This window comes from Epinephelus fuscoguttatus, linkage group LG16 (genome assembly GCF_011397635.1).
Source record: "Epinephelus fuscoguttatus linkage group LG16, E.fuscoguttatus.final_Chr_v1".
NCBI lineage: Eukaryota > Metazoa > Chordata > Actinopteri > Perciformes > Serranidae > Epinephelus > Epinephelus fuscoguttatus.
This window is the reverse complement of record NC_064767.1, coordinates 38,277,386-38,302,311: the sequence shown is the minus strand read 5'-3', so window position 1 is coordinate 38,302,311 and position 24,926 is coordinate 38,277,386. Positions and strand designations below refer to the sequence as shown.

Sequence of the window (24,926 nt, the reverse complement as noted above, 5' to 3'; positions counted from 1 at the left end):
ATTCCTTTAAGAGCAGTGTTGAGGGTAAAGCATTACAAAAGTAAGGCGTTACAGTAATACATTACGTTTTAGCATTAATGAAGTAATATAGTGCGTTACCAACAGGATTTCAGGTAATAATATTACATTTACAAAGTCATGTAACGCGTTGAAATATAACAGTTTATCGGAATCAACTGTTAATTGTTTTCATTTTTCATTTATCCACAATGATCCATCCGCCAGTGCACCACCAAAATTAAAATAATACCCCGAACGTTGTTGTGTGTTGTTATGTGCTACAAGAAGGGTGCTGCCGGTGATCGGCACATTTGGGTCATGCTGTTGCGTACTGTGTGTTATCATATTCAGTGTGTTTCAGATACCTGCAACATCTACAATGTACCCTGTTCTGTTTCTGTGTCCTACAGCTGCCTGAAAGCAGCAGGGATGAGGAGCTGGCCTACGTTTGTTTTTTCCTTGTCCCGGTGATTGGCACATCTAGGTGATGTTAGTGTATGTTGAATGTTAACTTTCACATCCCCTACAACTGCAGAGCAACACTGGCACAAAGTCCCGTTCTTATGCATAACTCTCTGGTGCTGCTGTAGCAGACCAACACACCAGGAACCGGCAGGTGGGTCTTTCAGCTCTGTTGTATTAACTTGCACTCCTCATGGTGATTTACTCACGCACCATTCCATTTGTTTATTGTGTTTCATATCATAGGCCCACACATATTTATCCATATCTCATAATTATGAGACTTTGATCTCTACTGACCCTTCCTGTTTTCAAGGCTATTCATTTATTTAAAAAGGTCTAGGCTATTCAATCGTTCTTTATCATTTTTTTCATGTTAATACAAAGTGGTAACCACTGTATGTGAATGCATGAATGGATCAAACCTGCCGTACTGGATTTGGAATGAACTGTAATAAACTAGAGCTTATTTGATTAGCTGCTGTGAAACAACATGACCCTCATCCATTTAAAATGAACATTAGATCTTCTAAGCTCATTTTGGTTAAAGTAACGCAAAAGTAGTGTAATAAGTAACTTATTACTCTATGCAGAGAGTAATATTGTAAAGTATTATTATTACTTCCAAATGAAAATAACTAGTAATATGTAATATATTACATTTTGAAAGTAACTTGCCCAACACTGTTTAAGAAATCACTTCCTACTGTGCTTCCAATGTATGTGATGTGGACAAAATCCACAGTCCTAGTTCTGTGTAAAAACTATATTGGATTGAGGATATCCCCAAAAATGACATAAAGCTCCAGTCTAGATTTGACAGGTGAAACAGTCCTTTCAGTGAAGTGACAGAGTCTACTCATATACAGTATTCTGATAACAACATAGGGAAGTCGATAACATAATGGACATGAAACAGCAAAAGTTGTTAAAGACACACTTTAAAGTAGGGGTGTCACGATATAGCTGTACTGATGATAACTGTGATACTTTAAAAATGACATACTGATATCAAGTGAATAATACACATATGGGGGCGTTGGTAGCGTAGTGGATAGTGCCAGCACCCCATGTGTAGAGGCGATGCCTTGCTGCAGCGGTTGCGAGTTCGACTCCGGCTTGCAACCATTGCTGCATGTCGTCCCCCCACTCTCTCCCTCTCCCCCATTTCTCACACTGTCCTGTCCATTAAAGGCAAAACACCCAAAAAAAATAATCTTGAAAAAAATAATAATAATACACATACAGTGGTGGAAAAAAGTTTTCGGACACCCTTAAAATTTTACACAATCGCAAATATTATCATGAAATATTTGTGGAAAAATCTTTTTTGTGTTTCAAAAGGTGTGGCTGCATTAGACAGATGCAAACAAATACAAATTATATTTTTTTGTTTATTGTTTACAAGAAAAACTAACAAAACTAAATTCTTGACAGTTTCAATATGTCAGTTCTCAACATTGTCGGTATCAAAGTCAACAAATAATAGAGAATGTGTTCAAAACTGAACAAAAAATAAATAAACCGTCACATCATCAAATTAATATTTAGTAGTCCTGCCATTGGCACGTAGTAGAGCTCTAAGCCTGGCTGGCATGTTCCCCACGAGCCTTTCACACTGTTGAGGGGTAATCTTGTCCCATTCTTCTTGAATTACTGCTTTTAATTCTTCTAAATTCTTTGGTTTATGCTTTGAAACAGACCTTTGATAATCCACCACAGATTTTCAATGGGGCTCATGTCCGGGATTGAGCTGGCCACTCTAAGACCTGGATACTGTGCTCCTGCAGCCAAGTTCTACTGGCCTTGGATGTGTGGCAAGGGCATTATCTTGTTGAAACATCCAGTTTTTACTTGACGGAACAGTGCACGTGCAGAAGGGAGCATGTGGGTTCGAGAATGGTACAATACTTGGTAGAGTTCAATGTGCCATCACAGACAGTGAGATGACCAACACCAGCAGCACTCATGCATCCCCAAACCATGATACTGCCTCCACCATGCTTGACAGTAGGTACTGTACATGCTGGAGATAATGCTTCGCCTGGCCTTCTGCGTACCCTCACATTAGTAGGAGGAAGATAAAGCTGGAAACTGGACTCATCTGACCACAAAATCTTCTTCCAGTTCCTGGCTGTCCAGTTCTTGTGTGCCTGGGCCCAACGATGCCAGGCTAACCTCTGTCTCTTATTGATCGGGGGCTTCTTGATAGCCTTGTAGGACCTTAAGCCATGATCTAAAAGTCGGCCACGTACAGTGCGGGTGGAACACTGGACACCAGTTTGGTTTGACCACTGCTGCTGAAGCTCCTGTGATGTCATTCGGCGGTTTTGCCTGCACATGCGGATCAGGATGTGGTCATTTCTTGCTGAAGAAACCCTTGGACGCCCAGATCTTGGTTTGTCTTCCAAGCTATTTCTGCAGAGTGTATCCAACTGCTGAAGGACTGCATCTGCACTTCCTGGCTATCTGGCGGCAGCTGTACCCTTCCTGGCTAAGAATCTTTATCTTCAGGCATGTTTCCTGCGTTAGGTTCCTTGTTTTAGCCATTTTTGTGTCTGAAGAACTTTCAAATGTGCTGGCTTTATGTAGACACGAAGCTTGGCAACAAAAATTGTGTCTTTTAATAAAAAGAACGACCTTCATCACTGGTACCAAAATGACCCAATACTCAAAATTTCGTATGTATTTTTATGGAACCAATCAATTTTAAGTTTTTAATGGCTTTTTTAGGATTTATTTAGTATTTTGGCTGTGACTGTACTAAAAGAAATTGCACTTGAAGACCTAAGAGTGATTCTTAATGCAATATTTCACAAATGCATGGGGTGTCCGAAAACTTTTTTCCACCACTGTATGATAATATTCTGTAAATAATCCAGTACCTCTTAAATAACCTCTGTTGCTTTCCATTCTCACTTTGTCTCCCTCTCCACCTCCCTACACTAGTATTTTAAGCACAATTCATTTGCCAAAAAATAGTCAAATGCACAATAAACAACGTTAAAGATAAATCTGACTGATGGCATTTTGTAATCCTAGGTATTTAAGGTCCGGGCAGCTAAACTACCAGGACACTATTGTAATCCCAGGTATTCTTCATCTTTCTTCGTTCTTCTTTCTTCTTCCGAGGAAATCATACTTCCCATGGGTTTTCACCCATGTCTTTGAGGTTGTGAGTTCAAGCCTCAGCTGATGCAAAAGGCAGATTGTGTTGCTAAATTCCTAAATGTCTTCCAATTCTTCTGCTTGTTGCTCAGAATTGCCTAAAAATGCCTGGACCCGACCCATCGCTGCGCAGCAGCTATAATTAGGGTCCAGGCAGCTAAGCTGCCAGGACACTATTGCAATCCTAGCTATTCTTCTTCGTCTTTCTTCTTCCGAGGAAATCATACTTCCCATGGGCGAACACTCATCAAACTTTGCACAAAGGTCCAGTCTCATGCCAGATATCCTCAGCTGTAAACTCAAGCCAATAGTCCTGATGGTGGCGCTACAGCAAGCGTCTAAAGTTCAAAACTTAAACGGTACTGTAAACATATACATGCAAATTCTTGCTAAATAAATCTTCAATGTTCATGATAAAAATGACAAAGTTCTAGAGTCATGGTAGATGATGTGTGGCAAATTTCAGAATTTTATCTCAAAAAGTGAATTTTTGACAGCATTTTGAATTTTGCTCTAATGTGAACAATTGGAGTCAATGTAAAAACGGCAATTTTAAACATTAGTTTTTCACTTATGGAGCAAATCAATCATTGTTAGAAACAAATTACCAACATCTCCATGCTGTTTAGATGCAATATGTGTATTTTCAGATTTTTGTCTTAATAACTGAATTTTTTACAGTGGTTTCAAATCTGCCTTTCCATACATGGATGGCTGCTTTCCTATACAACAGTGAACGGTTTACTCAGTTTGTGAAGCAACTGTTGAGGTGCTACTTGCCAATTAGCTCAGAGCGGTAGATGACCGTCTTAGGTTCCAGAGGTTGCGGGTTCGAGCCACAACTGGTGTAGAATCCACATTGTAATGTAATCATCTTCTTGTGCTCCAGCTTATTGCTTAAAATTGCCTGAGCCTGACTCATCGATGTTCAGCATCTACAAGTCTTCTTCCTGCTAGAAAATCTGCCTTCTCATGCTTGAAAATAAACCAAACTTCGCACAAAGATCCAGTGTCAACACTTCAGTGGGAAACCATCTGAGGCTTCTCACTTTGCACATAGCTCAACTAGTTAAACATCAGTTTTTCGCTTATGAAGCAAATCAATCATTGTTAAAATAAATTATCAACATCTCCATACTGTCTAGATGCAATATATGTATTTTCAGATTTTTGTTTCGATAACTGAATTTTTTACAGTGGTTTGAAATCTGCTTTTCCATGCATGGACGGCTGCTAAACCTGCACGTCTGGCTTAGTCAATTTGTGAAGCTACACATGAATTATCACTGACTAATTAGCTCAGGGAGATAGAAATTGATTCTTAGTCTCAGAGGTTGTGAGTTCAAGCCTCAGCTGATGCAAAAGGCAGATTGTGTTGCTAAATTCCTAAATGTCTTCCAAATCTTCTGCTTGTTGCTCAGAATTGCCTAAAAATGCCCTGACCCGACCCATTGCTGCGCAGCAGCTATAATTATTATTGAATTTTCTCTAGATATAATTATAGTACTCTCTTTAATTTTTTTTGGTCCAGGATAATCATTCAATGAAGATCTGATATCATTCCATCCCTACTTAAAGATTTACTATGCAGGAATTGTTGGATACCAAGCACGTGCACAGATAGACCCCAGGTGGTGCTCAAGCACCTGCCCCTTTGCCCTCTGACTACACAAGAACCGTTTTTGCAAGACATGTTTTTTCTGTTTCTTTCACTAATTCTATATTTTAAATTTTAAATTTGGCCCATGGCATCGGTTCTCAAATACTGCTTATTATATGCTCAACAACTGCATTTGATTTTTAATTCTGCCAGACTTCAAAACCCCCTTCCCCTTCCTCTTCAGCGTCCCTTGTAATTACCGCCAAGTTAATGTATGCAAATCAAGCACCCTGCAGAGCAGCATCATGTCTCTCTGACCTGCCTTCATTAACAGCCGAAGTTAAAAGTCTCTGCGTTATTTTGGACAGCACCCTCTCATTCACATCCCACATCAATAACATCTCACGCACAGCCTTTTTCCATCTCGCAATATCTCCAGACTTCGTCCCTCCCTAACCCAGCACTCCACTGAAGTCCTCAAAAATGCTCTGGTCACTTCTCGCCTGGATTACCACATAAACTCATTCACCGTCTACAATCCATCCAGAACTCTGCTGCCAGAATCATCACTCGTACCAAGTCCTCAGACCACATCACACCATTCAACTCCACTGGCTCCCTGTCCAACAACAGATACAATACAAGTTCCTGTTAACATTCAAAGCTCTCCATAACCAGGCTCCCCCATATCTCTCTAATATGTTACACCCTTACATCCCACCCCGTTCACTCCGTTCCTCATCTGCTGCTCTGCTTTCTACACCTCCATTCACACTCAGTTCAATGGGTGCTTGGGCTTTTAACTGCTCAGCACCTAGACTCTGGAACTCACTCCCACTACACATCCACATTCTGAACTCTACTGACACCTTCAAGTCCCACCTCAAAACACACCCTTTTAAAATGTCCTACTCCCTATAATACTGTCCCCCAACTGTTTTATCCTCCTTATCTATTCATTTAGCCACATTGTATTTTCTTTGTTTTTTTTAAATATACAGTATGTACAGTTATGTACTTAACAAAACAAGGTGAAATAACTGAAAACATGTTTTATATTCTAGTTTCTTCAAAATAGCCTCTTGAAGCTCATGGAGAGAATGCCAAGAGTGTGCAAAGCAGTAATCAGAGCAAAGGGTGGCTATTTTGAAGAAACTAGAATATAAAACATGTTTTCAGTTATTTCACCTTTTTTTGTTAAGTACATAACTCCACATGTGTTCATTCATAGTTTTGATGCCTTCAGTGAGAATCTACAATGTAAATAGTCATGAAAATAAAGAAAACGCATTGAATGAGAAGGTGTGTCCAAACTTTTGGCCTGTACTGTATGTTCAGATATTGGCAGCTTTACACGCTCTCCCATGACGGTGAACTAAAACCCTTTGGCGTGAATATTAAACAAGACATTAGATGACGTAATTCTGGGGTTTGGGTGAGACAGACCGACATTTTTCAACATTTTAACACATTTTTCGATGAAATGATTAGTCGACTAATCGAAGAAATAATCAACAGATTAGTCGACAATGAAAATAATCGTTAGTGGCAGCCCTAATCACCACACACTGAGAGTGGGTCAGTGATTGAGAGGGATTACTTCTGTACGAGCCCATACATTGGTTTCTGTGAAACTCCTGCACAGTATGCCTTTAAGAAAACAAATATACCTACCTTCTCAATGTTGCCGTAGAGGCAGAAAAGGTTGAAGATGCGGGTGCAATTCATCTTGGAAGAATGGAGGCCGCTCACCATGGCAACAGAGCTGGGGGCATGACCCGAGTATGAGGAGGATGACTGGGGCAGAGGGTATGACACCATGTCTGGAACATCCACTGAGGTGAGCTTGTACCTGCTGTTGCCAGGCAGAGGCAGCAGGGGGCAGGGTGGACCTGAGGAGGCAGAGACAACAGAAGCTGAAATGAATGCCGAGAGTACAATACTGCCTCTGTCTGTTTTTATTGTTAGATGTGTTAACTTGGAACTCTCTTCTATTATATTATTTACGGTTCTCATCCCTGTGCCACTCTAGAGGAAAAATGGTTCTCCTCCATGCGGGCGGGACGCATGCACAGTGGGAGTTAGTGAAACGAATGTAAACTCTGAGGTTGTACTGGTACTGGTGGCTATAACCACATGTTGAGTCAATAAAAGTGACTAAAAGAAATAAACATCGTGTTTATTCAAGTAAGAGTTAACAAGATGTGTCTTTAAAAAAATATAGCAATCCTTTTAACGGGAATCCCCTGTCATGACCTAAACTAAGAGTAACCTTAGTCAGAAGTGTTAAAACTGCACATTCAACTCCAGCACAGCAGACAGCAATAATTAAGAGAGAGCCTAATGAATCACATTAGGTTTTTTTCCTCTCTCGAGATTCAAAGAGTCCCACATTGCCCTCTAGTGACCATTGAATATGTAACAATAGTCTCATGATGTACATTCATCTTTTTATGTTATTTCTCCTTTTATGTTGCCATTACTTTAATGTTTCTCCTTGCTGAGCTGCAGCAGAACATGGAAACACAGAGAGAATTTTGTACTTAACAGATTCCCGCTTGAGTTGGCTGATAAAGCTCAACTTCACAATGCATTTTTACACGGAATGAGGACAATTTCTTGCAGTGTAGTCATGCTAGGGAGGGAAAACTCAACAGCCAATACTTTAAGAAGAGGAGGAATCAACATACATATGATTTACAGTGTGAGTTTTGTATTAGTTTTTCTTTTTTTAAAGATATTTTTGGGGGCATTTTAGCCTTTAATTGATAGGACAGTCAAGCGTGAAAGGGGGAGAGAGAGAGAGAGGGAGTGACATGCAGCAAACGCCCACAGGCTGGAGTCGAACCCAGGCCGCTGCGGCAACAGCCTTGTACATGGGGCGCCTACTCTACCACTAAGCCACAGACACCCCTGAATTAGTTTTCCTTGATTGCTCAGACACATTTCTTGAAAACATGCTCAATTTCCCAAACTCTAAACCATAAACTGTATACACATCTTCACAAACTTCAAAATTCACTGTCAGAACGAAAATACATCTTACATCTTACATCTACATCAAACAGACGAGGACAACTTGTAAGGGCAACTAAATGTTTCTAAAGCAGCAACAGTGATATTAAAACAGCAAAGTCACTTTTTTTTCATTGAAAACAAATGTAAAATGTCAATAAATCATATTCCTGACATCACAATACTGAGTGAAGTTTAGAAAGACTAAGGAACACAGACATCAGTCAGTATCAGTCCTCCACTCCTCTCTGCTCCTCCCTCTGCTGTTGAGGAGATTCTCTGCCTGCAGGTCACATTACCATTGATAAGTGTTAAGATACGAGGCAAACTGAGCTAAACCATTTGACATAAACTGTTGTTGTTGTTTTAGCTTTAGTAACAATTTGCTATTAGCTGTAAAGCCTCTGTGCTTGTTTATAACATAATATTAGCGGTGCTGGATGAGGGACTGCAGACAGAGCAGATTGAAATGTCACTTTTCTACATGTTACTGATAAGCTGTATTGATAAAGTATTGACTTTTTCCTTGCAGAGGTTTTATTGCACTCATAGTAACAAGCTCAGTTATTGTCAGCTCAAGTTATCTTCACCTCTCTGTCTCCACCGCATAATCTCTACTTGGTGTGTGTGTGTGTGTGTGTGTGTGTGTGTTTGTGTAAAAGTGGCACAAAAGCCCCGACAAAGAGACAGCAGGAGGAGAGGCTGCAGTACCATCATAATAAATTACACCAAAACATAAAAAAGTAAGCTAACAGTTAGAGATTTAAAAAATCGGTAACGTAGGAGCTTCTCAATACTAAGGTCCTTAATAATTTAGCACCAGGGCTTGTTTACTACTGGCAAGATTAACAGGGTTAAAGCTTCATGCATCTGTGGGAAAAAGCGTATATTAGATCAATCTCAGATTTTATGAATTCACATCGGGTCATTCAATGAAGACTGATTTGAATCAGATGAAACAATATTTTAACCCAGCCCTAATTTTTACCCCCAACACAATGGAGGTCACTTGAGGCCTTTTTATGCTCTGATGCATGATGGGAATGTTTTGAACGGGTGAGATGTGAGTCAGAACAAGTGGTAATTAGAATGTGTCATTTTGAAGGCTAGTGTTTCCAGGTGACCAAAGTTTGCTAAATGATGCGATTTGTGCTTAGAGTTTTGCAAAAATGTGACTTAAAATTTCTTTGTTTGTGAAAACAGTGAAACTGTGCTCATAGTTCAGCAGTCTAGAGTCCTGTTGTTGATAACTGAGCTTTGAGTTGTCAGAATTGTATGCACAGCTCCTTTTTTGTATGTGAACAATTAAGAAAAACTATAAATAGCTTGTGTCTGTTTGAAAAAGAACACAATAGATAGGTAGGCTTCTGACTGAATGTCTCTAGTATCATGTTTCTATGATCAGTTCTGCACACACATTTCCTTTAGTCTAAAAATTGATCAGAACACACACTTTATCATTAGATGGCAGTATCTGAAACTTGGCCATCACTTCCTCAAGTACTGAGCCACATTGTGGCACCACATCTTTTAGTTTGGTCACAGCTGCATTATGACAAAGGGAACATTTTTTCAGTTTTACCTTTCCGCTTACTCTCAGTAGCCTTGGCCTATAACCTTTAAATTACCCACCTACCACACACACATGTGCACAAATGTGTACTAAATGTACACAAACAAACACACGGGCATGTTGGATTTGAATGACTCTCCTCACTCTTCTCAGGGTGTGTATCTGTGTGTGTGTGTGTGTGTGTGTGTGTGTGTGTGCGTGCGTGTGTGTGTTGTGACACAGCTTAAATTAACGAGTGTAATTGGCAGGCATCTGTTTCCACAGGCAGGTAAAGGTATACCTACTGTAGTAGTTTGTGTACACCCGTACTCAGGTTTCACCTCAGAGGTATGGGGAGTGTAGATTAAGAAGCAGCACTGTGTGAGGCAGAAGTTTCAGTTACTGCTCTGTGGGTGTGTGTCTTACCATAGCCGTTATCACTGTAGGATGACGGATGTTCGCCTAAAATGGCCTGTCTCTGCCTTCCCTTTCCACGGTCTGAAACACACACACACACACACACACACACACACACACAATATTAGATTGTGTGCAGCACCCACAGTGATTTACCTCACAACAACTGACTTCTTTCACAGATGTAGACTTTGCTTTTACTACCTCTGAAGACTCTGCCATATAAAATAGTTCTAAAATGAGCACTGTGGGCTGGATAATTACAGCGTACAGTGTGGGGAGTGATGTCACTGTTTGTCTTTGTTTTCTATTCAAATTAAATTAGACTAACCTGGGCTTTTGATTACAACCTGTCTGATAGTCTGACTGCTTTGTGTTCCTTGACCAATTGGACCTAATGTTAGTAGGGATGCACCGATTGTGAAATTTTAGGCCAATACTAATGTTTAAAATTACAATTTGGCTGAAAACTGACACTGATGTTTTTTTTGTTGTTTAGTTTGTTTTTGTTGTTATTTATTCCCCCCTTTGTGCCACGGAAAGAAAGAAATCTTCTTATAAAAAATAACTGAACTGTTTCAAAGTCATTCAGTCATTCATTACACTCCCTTTGTATGAGCACAACTTTTATACACAATAACAACCCTTAAAATAACCTTCTTTTACATTAAAAAAAAACTGCTTCAAATGTCTTTTTACTATATATATCATAATTCCCTCTCTAATATGTATTTTACATTGCTTTTACATTGCTGCGTTTCTCAATAAACGCTACATTTTACAAGATAACATTTGAACACATCACGATAACCTTATAATTTACCTTCGCCCAATACCCATTTTTACAGAATAGACCTTGAACGCATTATAATGTAACTCACTGTAACCTCCATCAGCATTTATTCCATTTGTACTGTGAAGTTCACATTTTTGAGTTCCCAGTCAAAAATTTCAACTAGAACACCCTGACGTTGGATTTTCAACTTGGAAAGTTGAAGGGAAAAAAAAGTCTCAAAATCCAATATGACTGATCTGCACATTAAGGGTAGTGAATGTTTATGTATTGTGCAATTTATTAGCACTTCTATCTTACCTGCATCTCACTAAAACACACTAAGGTGTTTATATGCACAAAATACAGCTTTCTTAACATCTGGTATTGGCTACAATGGCTAACTTGGGTTGACCTGGTTTGACATCAACAGTTTTTTCCAACTTGTTGCACTGGAACGCGATCAGCATGAGTGTGACGTCATCCCAATCTCCAACCTCTGACTTACAAGGTAAATGGAACACAACATTAGCTGTGGCCACCAGCTGCTTAAAGCTGACATTAGCTAGTTCTCTTCCTGCTGATTTCAACACAGATTTGTTGTTCAGAATGTAGCGTTATCAAGGAAACAATAGGGTGCGTCCCCTGATGTGTCGATAGCGAGTTTATTGCATTCTTTCGTCCCGACGGCATCCCAGGGAAGATCTCTGTTCATCCCAAACGCGCTTCCTATGAATCCTGTGACGATGGGACACTGTTAGTCTTGAGCCCTGGTCTTTCGTATGTGCAAAATGATTGTGATGTGACAAAGAAAAACATCAGCCACTGCCATTGGTGAGTCAGTCAACAAGGCGGATATCAACTGTTACCGATGAGTGGCTGATAATTTGATGTATCCCTTATCTCTAGCAATGTTGTTGTTTCCCAGATCTTAGCAATTAACTATGTTTTTACAATATTCACTGTTTTAATGAAATAACATACAAAACAACAAGAATAAGACTTAAGATGTAAAAAATATTTTACGGTATACCATCTAAAAGACAGCTGTTACACCACAGCAGCACAATGCCGCAAGATCATGCTTGAGGTTGAATGTTGAAGGGAAACTTATGTTAGAGGGGGGAGCTGTCAGTTATTAGTCAGGCTCTATAGCATAGAAACAGACCCCTGTAACCATGTTATCAGATTATTGTGTAAACCCTGTCAGGGGTTTGAGGTGCCTCTGGTGGCCAGACGTACAAGGTACATTACAGAATTTCCTTGCTCATGTGCATTGTGCAAAAATACATAACATTAAAGGGATATTCCAGTTTCATGTAACTTTGGTCTTATTTTCATTGTTTTGTCATTTCTAGGGAAGGTAGTCCATATATCCTTCTCCCCAGCCACCTACTTGAGTTCTTTTTGGGGATCCCAAGACAATTCCAGGCCACATGGAATACAAAATGTCTTGGTCCTGGTGTCTCCTCCCAGTTGGACATGAAAACCTCCTCAAATCAGATTCCGAAACCATTTCAATTGGCCTCTTTTGAAGTGAAGGAGCAGCAGTTCAATCCCTAGTTCCTTCCAGATGTCTGACCTCATCACCCCATTTCTAAGGGCCCTGATATACCAAGACAACAATCAGCCGTAGGTCAATGTTGGGCCATCAGAGTGCATCTACTGCGCTAATTTTCGCAGTGTGTCCTGCACTGCTGGCACCAGTTGGCCCTTGGTGGCTTTTTCAGCATTCTCAACTGGCATCAGAGAAGGCCGAGCCAGTTGCCTCCTCGCCAAGGGCACTGATTTCCTCTGCTTATATTAACAATGTCATTCATTTGGTCACTAACTTAAGCTCATGACCATAAGTCAGGGTTGGAACATAGACTGACTTTGCCTTCAGGCCCCATAGACCCTCCGCCTACCAATGACCAATATCTGTACATGCAAGAAAAGCTCAAACAACACACAGAAACAGGCCAGAGAGCTGTCACAACCATCTGCGTGTGGATGTGAGTGGTCTGCTGCTTCATAGTAGGCTGCAAACCACCTGCGTACGAGGAGATCACAGAGCCGTGATTTAACATCATCTGCAAAAAGTGGAGATGGAAAACTGAGTCCACCGAACTGGGTATTCTCCAGCCTTGACTCCACCTATATCGAAGAGAATCGTGACCAACATTTAAATTAAAATGCATTTTCTTCTTCAAGACTGCTCATTCTTTTACTTAATTAAAATGAAAAAGAAAAAGACATTTGAGATTTAATTTTCAAAATATGCCCCAGCAAATAGATACCAAAATTCAATTTGAAATGTAAAATTTGAAAATTAAAATGCATTTACAGAAATGCTTTTTCATTTTAAGAATGTGGCTGCATTATTTCACTCATAAATAAAATGAATAATCAATCAACCTATTTGCATTTTCTTCTTCAAGACTGCATATTTTATGCCATAATCAAAAAGAAGACAAAGAAGACATTGCTATTTCATTTTCGTGGTCTGCCCTGCAAAATAATACAAAAATAGTACCCATAATTCGAAAATGATTTGGCAATCTGAGCGGCGTAGGAGAGTGACGTCATCAGCCGCGCTTCTTCAGCTCCGTGCTGACCATGGTGCTACCCATCTAATACAGTAGGGGGCAGTGTGCACATTTGATACATGGATGTATCACAGATCATGGCGCTCTCTGAGATTGTGCTTTCTAAACAACGTAATTTTCCAAAACTGAATAAATACCACACATAGCAACACAAAACTGCTTTGCTAGCTCAATCATGTTGTAACTAAGATATCTGCTGGAAAAGGTAATTTTTTTCATGGACTGTTCATTGAGGATACGGAGTTAATACGTCCGCTGAGCTTATACTTTGTAGACATCGTGATTTCCCAAAACTGAATAAATACCACACAGTCCAGCAACTTTTCCGGGGGAAACCCTGTGACATTGACATGTTAAATAATTTTCATACATACAAAGCTGCCTAATATAATTTAGATCTGCCCTGTAAAAGTGTTAGGTGTGAAGAGGACCTTACAAGTGAGCGCATTGTGTTTTCTTATGACAAGCAGTAATAACATCTTCGCATAAAACACTCATTCAGTGCGCTATACACACACTTTTACAGGGCAGATCTAAATTATATTAGCCTAAATATTTAAGATGATTACTTATGTATGCAATGATTTATTGATAATAAATTGTGCTAATATTTAGATAAATATATAGATAATATAGATAAACATACAGTCCAACAATTCCTTTGATCAATGGATATTTTTTTGCTTAAAAAATTAATGCAGAAAAGCGAGATGACATGATGCAATTTAATTTCTATCATGATCAAGATCATACTGAATAATAGTGTAAATATATCTATGAAACATATACAAGTTTACAAGGGTCTTTGTTGACTGCAGATTGTTAGCTATGGCCTCCAGGCTTATTACACACTGATGTCAATATGTACTCCATATCATAATAGTTAATCTTAGCTGTGCATAATTTATTAATTTCACGATGCAGCAGATTCAATATTTGACAACCATATTTTATGGGTTAGAATCAAACCAAGGCAGCTTTGTTCATTCATCTTCTAACCGCTTCATCCTCTTGAGGGTCGCGGGGGGGCTGGAGCCTATCCCAGCTGACATCGGGCGAGAGGCAGGGTACACCCTGGACAGGTCGCCAGACTATCGCAGGGCTGACACATAGAGACAAACAACCATTCACGCTCACATTCACACCTACGGACAATTTAGAGTTACCAATTAACCTAGTCCCCAATCTGCATGTCTTTGGACTGTGGGAGGAAGCCGGAGTGCCCGGAGAGAACCCACGCTGACACGGGGAGAACATGCAAACTCCGCACAGAAGGGCTCCCACGCCCGGGATCGACCGGCAACCCTCTTGCCTCTTGCAACCCCCCCCCCAAAAAATTACCTTTTCCAGCAGATATCTTAGTTACAACATGATTGAGCTAGCAAAGCAGTTTTGTGTTGCTATGTGTGGTATTTATTCAGTTTTGGAAAATTACGATGTTTAGAAAGCACAATCTCAGAGAGCGCCATGATCTGTGATACATCCATATATCAAATGTGCACACCGCCCCCTACTGTATTAGATGGGTAGCACCATAGTCAGCACGAAGCTAAAGAAGCGTGGCTGATGACGTCACTCTCCTGCGCCGCTCAGATTGCCAAATCATTTTCGAATTATGGGTACTATTTTGCAGGGCAGACCACGAAAATGAAATAGCAATAGGTTCGTTCGAGATGAGCCAGTCCTGCGCAGAGTCGATCACCGGAGATCGGCGCACAATGCCAGTTAGTTTTGTGTCCGACTTCATCCCGACTTGCTTTGACGTATTACAAAAGTGGACGGCGATAAAGCCGCGAGAGCGAGGCGGCCGCAGTTTTTAGAGCCAGGCGCTGCAGTTGCTCTCCACCGACTGCACCGCCTGGCTCTCACCTGATCTAACAGCTGATTGGTTCAGATGCCGACTCAACAATATGACGTTTTAGATAAACTACTCATTTGTGTTGTATTTTAGAGATTAAGATTGTATTTGTCTGAACAGAAAACATGTTGTGTGACTGATGGTGAAAACAAACTGATATATGGGTCTGATCACTTTTTTAATGAATTGACATCATTCCAGACAGGATGTAAGTGTGTCTGTGACTTCCTGTACGGACTGAAGGCTGCTGGAAACTGTCGGAAAACTGTCTGACTTCACCGCAGCTTTTTGTCACCTCCCCCCGCTGCGGCCGCCTGCTCTCGTCTGCTTTTCAGGCGAGGCGCAGTTCATCTCGAACGAGCCTAATGTCTTCTTTGTCTTCTTTTTGATTATGGCATAAAATGTGCAGTCTTGAAGAAGAAAATGCAAATGCAAATAGGTTGATTGATTATTCATTTTATTTATGAGTCAAATAATGCAGCCACAATATTAAAATGAAACAGCATTTCTGCAAATGCATTTTAATTTAAATATTGGTCACGATTCGCTTCACGATTTGCTTTGATACACCTAGAGATTCTGTCCCTGAGGCAGATGGCAAGGCAGAGCTCAGTGTCCACTGCTAATGTTGTTCTCACTCAAGCAGCAACCTCCTAGGCTTGCAATGTGGCAATGCTAAAAACTACAGTTCAGTGAATGGCAACTTGAGGCTGGCTCCAAACCAGAGTACAGTAACTTCCTATGGAGCCTCATGTTAAATTGCCCAACCTTACAGCAGAAATAAACATGTTGACAGACTGGTACAAAAAACTGCTTTGATCTCTTTAGCTAATTTCTCCCTTCATGACAAGTGTGCAGGGGTTGAGGCCCAATGTTGCGCATATTAAAGGTGTGGGGCTGCTTGAATGACAGGTGGCCTCAAAACGGGAGTCACAAAAACCAATGGGTGAAATATCGGTAGCTTTGTCCATTATTTTTACAGTCTGTGTTCTCACCTAAGCTAATAGCTGAGATCTGAGACACAACAACTCAACACAATACAACACAACACAACAGGTGATGATGGAACAGGAGTAGTTTGAGATGTTTTTGTGGGTGCTTTCATGGTTTAAAAAGTTGTTAAAACTGAATCCATTAAACCAGTTGTGAATCAAGCTGATCACGGCCTACATTCTCTGTGGTGGAGCAAATGACAATTTGTCATTTAGTTATGCATTCTGTTTGACACACTTAAGAATATTTTGATTAAAAAATTCGATGAAGTTGACCCCTAAAATACTGCCCTGACAGAGACTGATTTATTTCATAGCTTTTATAATGTACAGAAAAGCTAAATAAAAGGACAGACTTCAAAAGAATGTGTCATTTCTGCCTCTGTGTTGTCAGCTGTCATTTAGAGATCAGGATTATAAAACAAATGGAAATGGCCCGAAGGTTACGCTGAAGAAGAGTGTGAGGGTTGCTGCTTCAATTAGCAAATGTTCAAAAGTCTTCATCACACAGCTTGTTTTGTCAGTTTTGATGGTCAGTGTGTGAGTTGTGAGCTATGAGTAGAGTCAAATTACATTCATTTCTATAAACCACACTCATGGGTAACGATTCTACACCCCAGAAACATAAAAACTTCAATACACTTTGTGGCAATGATGGAAATGAGTAAATAAGAACTAAACCGCTTTAAGGTGGCTTTATTCAGAGAGGCAGGTACAATGATATAGAGGCTATGTGAACAGAGATGTGAAAGAGACAGTACCTGTGAGGCATCAAGCTTTCTCTTTTTTCCCCCTCAGCACGAAAGAACATCAACCTGCATTTCATTATCATCATAATAATAGAAACATCACCATCATCACATTTACAGTGAAAGCATTACATCCTGCAACATACAAATTATACACTATCCTGGAGGTGCATTGAAATGACACTGACCCCCCCCCCCCCCCAAAATACACTGGTCAACAGATCAGCTGTTCTGTGCTGATGCATTGCAGTGCTTTGTGCTGAACACACACACACGCACACACACACACACACACACACACACACACACACACACACAGATGCTACAGCCATGAAAAGTGAGAAGGCCAGGAGATAATCCAGACAGCACGATGGCTGTCCACACTGACCTTCACACCACAGATTAGCAGCACACACAGTCAGTGTGCATGTCTCTCTGACGTGTTCAGACAGTCACAGTGCTGAACTGTTGTACTACTTCTATGTGGTGTGAATCCACCAAGACCAGACAAAATACTGTCACTAAGTGTTTCAACTCTTCAAGTACACAGTCATGAAGGATACAAAAGGCGTACTTTGTCAGGTGCGACTGATGGAACCAGGTAAACCACACAAGTGCAAACAGAAGCTCCTTAAAACTACTCTTACCTTTCTTGCATTTAACACAGCACTTAGAAAAAAATTGAACATCCACAACTCCACCTCCCTCCAAAGGCCTACTGTCCCTTCCTCCATTACATCCTCATTACCTCTATGGTAGATGTAGGCATTAGCAAGGTAACGTTAGATACACGGAAGAGGAGAGCGAGTGTATCATTACAACCAAGACAGTCAAATGCAACCCCAGAGTTTTAAAACTCAACTGGAGTCAGTGATGACTGATGAGTTTTAGAATAAGTTTACAGTGCTAACGTTAGATAGTAGCGTTAACGTTACTAGTAAGTGGAAAAGCACAAGGAAGATAATGTTTCAGAGGCTACGCTATAGTAGGCTAAGGTTAGCCATTAGCAACTGGATGCTGTGTTGTCATATAACGTTATATGTAATATTATAAGCAAACTAAACATAACATTACCTGTCCTGCACAGTCAAATGCAACCCTGGAGTTCTGAAACTTATCCAGGGTCAGTGATGACTGATGAGTTTTATAATATAACGTAAACACTAACGTTAAATAGTACTGATGACTGGCAACAAACAAGGAAGACGATTCTGAGGCTCAGGCAACGTAGGCTACAGTAGGCTAAACGTTAGCAATGCATAACACTATGCTGTGTTGTCATATATAACGTTAAAGCCTATGTTACATTAGAGGCAAACTAAAAATACCTGTCCAGCAGAAACTCTGCGACCATCTCGTCCCTTTTTAGCTCAGGATGAAGCTGTATCAGTCTTCACCATTGCTCGAATGATTGGCTGGAGTTTTCTTAGAACCATTTGAGAATTGTAAAATTATGAGTTTTTATCTCTGGTGGATTTCACTTACATTTTAGTGTGCCATCAGCTTATTAATAGCATTTTAACCTAAACAAAGAAAAGCGTAAAATTTCCAGAAACGTAAGTGGTCTCTTTAACAGCCACATGATGCCATTTTCAATGTTTTGCACATACTGTGTGGAGGAATGGATGGAAAGAAGTAGAGTGTGCTGCAGTACAGGTGTGCTTTGACCCGGAAGTCGAATAGCATTAAATGTGTAAAAGAAGAAGAAAAGAAAACAAAAAAGCAAAGCCTATAGCATGTATGAAACACACAGAACTGTAAAGTTGTCCACTGTGGTACCAGTTTGCTGCTAGCTAACCGTAGCTAACTTGTTTGTTGATTGTTTGGTCTGTGACAGAAAAGGTCAACCAGCGAAAAAGGTCCAATATTCACAAGCTGAAAGGGGGCGTATCGCCACATATCATAGCGGAGTCTGACATACTTCGATCAATAACCTACACCCTCTCCCTACCCACTTCTACTTTGTCCTAATCATATGGCTGCACTTCTTACATGTGCGGCTATGTGACAGGGCAGGGGCTTCTTTATAATTGTGTTGATGTTTTTCTGGATTTTAATGTTGTGTGATATTTTGTTTTTTTAATGTAAAGCACTTGTAATGAATTGTGCTATATAAATAAAATTGACATTGACATTGACATCTAGCAGGTAGGGGGAGTGGCTTATAAAACCCTCAAGCAGCAAGCCTGCATCAATGTTAACTAACTGAACATGCGCAAAGCCGTATTGTGTTTGTCACTGAAGATGCTCTATACAAATGAAGTTCCACAATGCAACCCTTACAAACTGCTAAGACTAATATAGCAATTTATATTATCATACAAATGTTACATTGTCATAAAGGTTACATTGTATTTAGAATCAAATCTACCCTTCTCTCGTCTCAGTCAAGTTCATTTGATTGTTAAGTTTTGTATATTTACAGGAATGGTTGCAGAAAAACAAGCAGCATATAAGCATCACAGTGAAAAATGAGAAGGCTACAGAAAAAAAAGAAAATAAATGCCATCAAAAAAGCTTATAGTCAGGTTCACTATGTCCTGATTTCAACCTTGTTCAAAATATTTGGGGAGCTTATAAACTACATATTTGGAAAGTTCAGAGTCTGACAAACCCCAAAACCAATGTTTCCATTTTTTCAAAGTCTATGTGCTGGATCCCTAATGAAAAATCAAATGGGTTCTGTGATTATAAGTTAATTACATATTTTTCAAGCCAAAGAAACAAATGAAACATTTCCAATACATTAAGAATTGAATCTGATGCTGCGTCTGCTTATAATGTGTTGTATTAGGCAAATAATTGCTGTAACTCTTGTTATTATACCTCTTATTACTACACTAGGCAATTAGCTAGGTAGCATTAGCAGATGGCTTTAGTAAAACAACAGTAAAGATAACCTGAGTAGCTAGTGTTAACCACAGGTTGACATACCAATCTAATGTTAAACACAATAAGTTATTTAGCAGTCATCAGTTGAGAACTTGCTTAACAGCTACAACATAAGCACAGACAGACAGCAACATTAAACCAGGTGACTCTTTCTATTGATCTGACAGAGCAGAAGACTCTGGTGAGAGAAAGGGATAAGGTGTGTGCTTCATGGTAAATAAGGAGTGGTGTGACAATATGAATGTGAGGTGCTGGCAACAGAGCAGCACTCCCTGTGTACAGGAGGAGCAACAATATGTAAACATACTTCATCACATCCCCCAGTAACCTGAGATGGAGCCAATCAGAGGATAGAGCACATTCCAGGACACCTCCATCAATGTCATCAATGAATTCATTGAGTCTGTGGTTGATTTAATTTGTGAAACAACAGAAGCAACTTCACCCAAAGCTACAGTTAAATCACTCCACAACCAGAGACCATGGATTAACAGGACCATCCAGGATGCCATAAACACACAACTGCAGCCAGTCTGTAAACATGGATAATTATAAAACAGCAGCCTGCAGCTGCAGCCCCTTCAAATTTCCCAGGCCTTCCGAAAGCCTTCCAGAAGCCTGCCAATGTCAAATATTGGCCAGCCAAATATCATTCCCTCCCACCTTTCTGGGGGTGTGCTTAGATTCCACTGTAACACACTCATTTATTCAATTACAACGTGTCACCATGAGATGGCGCTTCCCTCACAGAAACACAAAAACTTATAAAGATTTAGAGGTGCTTGTACTTTACCGAGTAGTATTTCCGATCAATGCTACATTATTTATCTACTCCACTGTCTCAGATGCAAATATTCCAGTTTTATTGCACTTTTATTTTAAAGATTTAGTTTGGCCTGTTACAGTACTTATGTGCAATAATATAAATTCATTGCTAGGTTATATTATTACAGGTTACAATAAGCCACCCAGCAGTATTTAAGTTACTAAAATGACCACCTTTATCTGCTGCAGCATCAGAGATATAAACACATTAGTTATTCAGGAAAACTTAAAATGTTGTTACAATTGGCCCAGGTCTCTCAGAATAATAAGAAACGTTCGGAATATAACTTCATGCCTGAAACTAGTTATTTAAATCATATCAAAAAAAGTTGCTCATTAAGAGACATTTTAAAATAACATTAACATTGATTAAGAGACAAAATCATTTTTTTGGTTTATAATGTGAGGAGTTGGAAAATGTCACTTTTATGAGGTAGTTCAGATGTCAACAGTGACCATGTGTTGTTGAATGTTTGCATCAAAAGTTCATACAGCCCACTCAGTGTGATGATCTGAGGGACTGGGAAACTTATTCAGATGGAACACTCACCCATTAAGTAGGAGCAAAAGGTTCATTGTAATGCTAATCATGTGATAAACTGAAGAGCCAAGGAGTCATCTTCACACTATGTAAAACAGCTGAATGAGCGGCGCGTTGTGAAATATCGCTTCCATGAAACTGTTTACACCTGGGATCCACTGGCGTTTTTTTGTGTCCGCTGTGACGCTTATGCCTATTAATTTCCTATGGATCGCGTCAAACTGTTGCTGACGTCCCCGCAAAGCATTTTGGGTAGGCAGCGCGGCCGTTTGAGCAGCTCAACTTTATGCAAATTAATCCGTCAGATGCGAGGACACTATCCAATGGGGAGCAAGCTTGGTGGTGGTCTGTCGTGACGTTTCGTTTACTTTCCCTCTCTGGAACAACATGGCAATGGAAGATAAGCTAATCGTAGCAGTGGCGAGCTTTCCTATCCTGTATCTGTGTGATCTGAGGTCCCACTCGCATCAACAGGTCATCAAAAAGCTCCCTGGTCAGCCTGAAATATTGCTGAAAACGGTCTTCATCCAGTCAGCACTCCAGTACCAGACGGTCCCCATGCTGCTGCCGGCCAAGCAACAGCATGGCCACAAATCGAAGTCTGGCAAAAAATCAGCCATTATTCTATAAATCTTTCATAAAATAAATGAATGAACTTTTCAGGCTACTGTCCGGTTCTGCCTTCCAGCTGTTGCTGCTTGTTCTTGCGAGATTTCAGGCACGGTATGAGATCACTGCTTGTTCTCGCGATATATAGGGATTTGATTTTGCAGAGTTTGATGGCCGCCGTTATTTATCTGAGCCAGAATACACTGACGAAGAGCTTAGTGAAACTGAAGAATGGAGGAGGAGGAGAGAGAGAGAGGCGCAACAGGTAGAGGACGAGAGAGGAGGAATGGCTGCTGCAAGGCTGCGTAGCTCTGGAGATTGGTGGTGTACCTGTGGATGCTGTGCCCCAGTGCCCACAGAAAAGGAATGCCTCTGTTGCAAGGAATGGGACCGGTTGCAGCCTTATTTTCACCTCCACCTGGAGTAGTATCCAGCTGAGCTTTATCTAGAGCTTGCGAGATATATTTCGGCCGCGCTTTTGAAAGTAGAGCTAAGGTAAGAGGTAAGGTAAGACAACACGTTTACAAGTCGTTTTCTATATGTTCTCTGACATTTATGCTAACGATATGAGGTGGTCTTTGTGGAAAAAAAAAGCTTGTTTAGTGGACTAAATTTGCACTTGAAGTATGCCCGTTCACTTACGTTTTAACAGGTCTGACGCTACTATGCGCCCCGGCTGTATCTAGGCTAACGGCTAACCTGCTAACTATTATTTTTATGTCACTAGTCACTTGAAACAAATTTAGGACAATAGGAGACAGATTGAAATAAACCGAAATTTCCCTTTAACAAAAATGCAAATATATAAATATGATTTCTCCCTCCAAAATACGAAATCAAAGAGGGAATCATTGTAGTTGGTCTGTGTTTTATGGTGTTTAGCATATTCCTTGCTGCTACAGTAGCCACGTCCATCTGCATTTCCGTTTATTTCCGGGCTCCACCTCCAAAGCGTCCTTTTCAGGGTAGGCGTCGCGTCCGGCAACCATTCTCGGTGACGCCAGTGGATCTGAGGCGTTAGACAGACAGCGACAGATCAACAAGGTGAAGCCGTGCTGCTTGCGGCAGGCAGGGCGTGTGCAGAGCGTTGTACAGTCCAAACATCAAAATAATGATTAAAAAAGAAAAAAAACTCTGTAATCATTTCCAATATCCACAAGCTGTTTTTATCTAACAAAAGATTATGCTTCAGTCCATATTTGTTGGAGTGTAGTCTTTGCAAAACAACATTTTCCAAGTAAAAAAAAAAACATCCTCGTCTTTCGCACATTCTGTAAACGGAATGGGGTGGTCTAACAGCATATGTTATATGACATTATTATCATTACCACTGCAGATAAACTCAGCCGCTAAGACTGATGATTCAAACGCAGTTTTGTTCTTGCTGTACTACCGCTCGGTTCCCAGCCATATCACTTTAATTCTCATGCAATTCTTCTGAATAACAAAACGCTGAAGCATACTATCTATGACCTATGATATGTGGGGGAAGCTCTCTCAGTAATAAGAGGCGCAGTAAACCGCTTCAACTTCCACACTCACTGCTCCTCCTGGTGGACAGACAGACCACTGTAACTGGTTTCTACAAATTTAGACTCACAAGTCAGCCTTTAGATGCTTTGCTTAACTAAAGACTGATGACTTTCTCCCTGATTTTGTATTTAGATACGCGGATACAATTTCAGAGTTTAAAAAAACTCCCTACGTTGCAGAACCAATAGTAAATCTGCAGGGTGGTCCTTCAGTGGCTCGCTGAACTCTTGTGCTTGTAGACATAGTCCCACTAGAAACACGTGTAGCGGTACAAAATGGCTCAGCCGCGCTTGCAGAAAACGCTGTCAAAGTTAGTGGATGTTTGTCGCGTTTGCGGCGACACATTCTCGCCAACTAAAAGAAGCAAACATAATCTTTTACAAGGCCATGACTCATCCGTCCGACCGGACTATAGAGGGAATCGCCTTTCATAGGCAGAGCTTTCATATATATGTATATATATAGATAGATAGATATATATAGATATATATACAGTACAGGCCAAAAGTTTGGACACACCTTCTCATTCAATGCGTTTTCTTTATTTTCATAAAGGGGAGACTTTTTACACAAACTTCTATTAACAAAATGTTTTCAAGTTTCAATAATAAAACATTTGTTCAACCAACAATAAACTTTCCGTTTTTATTCCTTTAAGGGTCATTCTGACTGATAATAAAATAAATTACGTAATACCGTAAAACCTTGATATTTTCTGAGATGGTTACTGTACCGTACCTGTACCATTGCAACCCTACTACTCCTGAGCTATCTGTCTGAAAGATGCCTGTTTGGTGTCAGAATGTTTAGAAGAGTTGGGGCTTGTGAGAAATGGGTTCAATATTTACCTCAGTGACTACGGAGCCAAAGAATTGGTCATAATCTGTGCTACGTTCACTTCTCCCATTGGATTGAATAGACTCAGGACTGTCGCTAGATTTGAATTCTGTGATGTTATTCAGAATAGACTAACTCTAGATGTAGTACTACTCTATGGGCCTTTTAAAAACTGGAACCTACCCACTCCCACTCTGTCATAGAGTGTAACTATATTATAGTTGCCTTTGCAGCTGAATTAAGCATAAATAAAAGCAGCAAGCTTTAGGACAAACTTCCCACTCTGCGGCGGAAAAAGGAAGTGTTGTAACTTTTTGTAACTATGGAAAAAAATAAAACTAAATCCTGTTTTATGTTCTTCTTATGTATTTGTAGTACTTAAATTTGATCTGTATCTTCCGCTGTTGTTTACCATAAATTTTGTATATAATCCTTTTTTCATTAAAATAAATGAATAATTTGATAAATAGTTAAATAAGTAGAAATAAAACTTAGTCCTAATAGTCTAGTTCCTTA

At 40.1% G+C, this 24,926-nt stretch overlaps 1 protein-coding gene across 3 annotated transcripts in view; it reads right to left on the bottom strand.

Moving 5' to 3' along the window:
* The window catches only part of LOC125903972 (heterogeneous nuclear ribonucleoprotein L-like), a 118,818-nt gene that overhangs the window by 17,873 nt on the left and 76,019 nt on the right, over positions 1-24,926 (bottom strand). For all 3 annotated transcript variants that reach the window (XM_049601213.1, XM_049601214.1, XM_049601215.1), the window contains exons 8-9: positions 10,224-10,295; positions 6,905-7,122 (exon numbers count right to left, since the gene is read on the bottom strand). In XM_049601213.1, the coding sequence (XP_049457170.1) occupies positions 6,905-7,122; positions 10,224-10,295 (290 nt within the window). The remainder of the gene's footprint in view (positions 1-6,904; positions 7,123-10,223; positions 10,296-24,926) is intronic.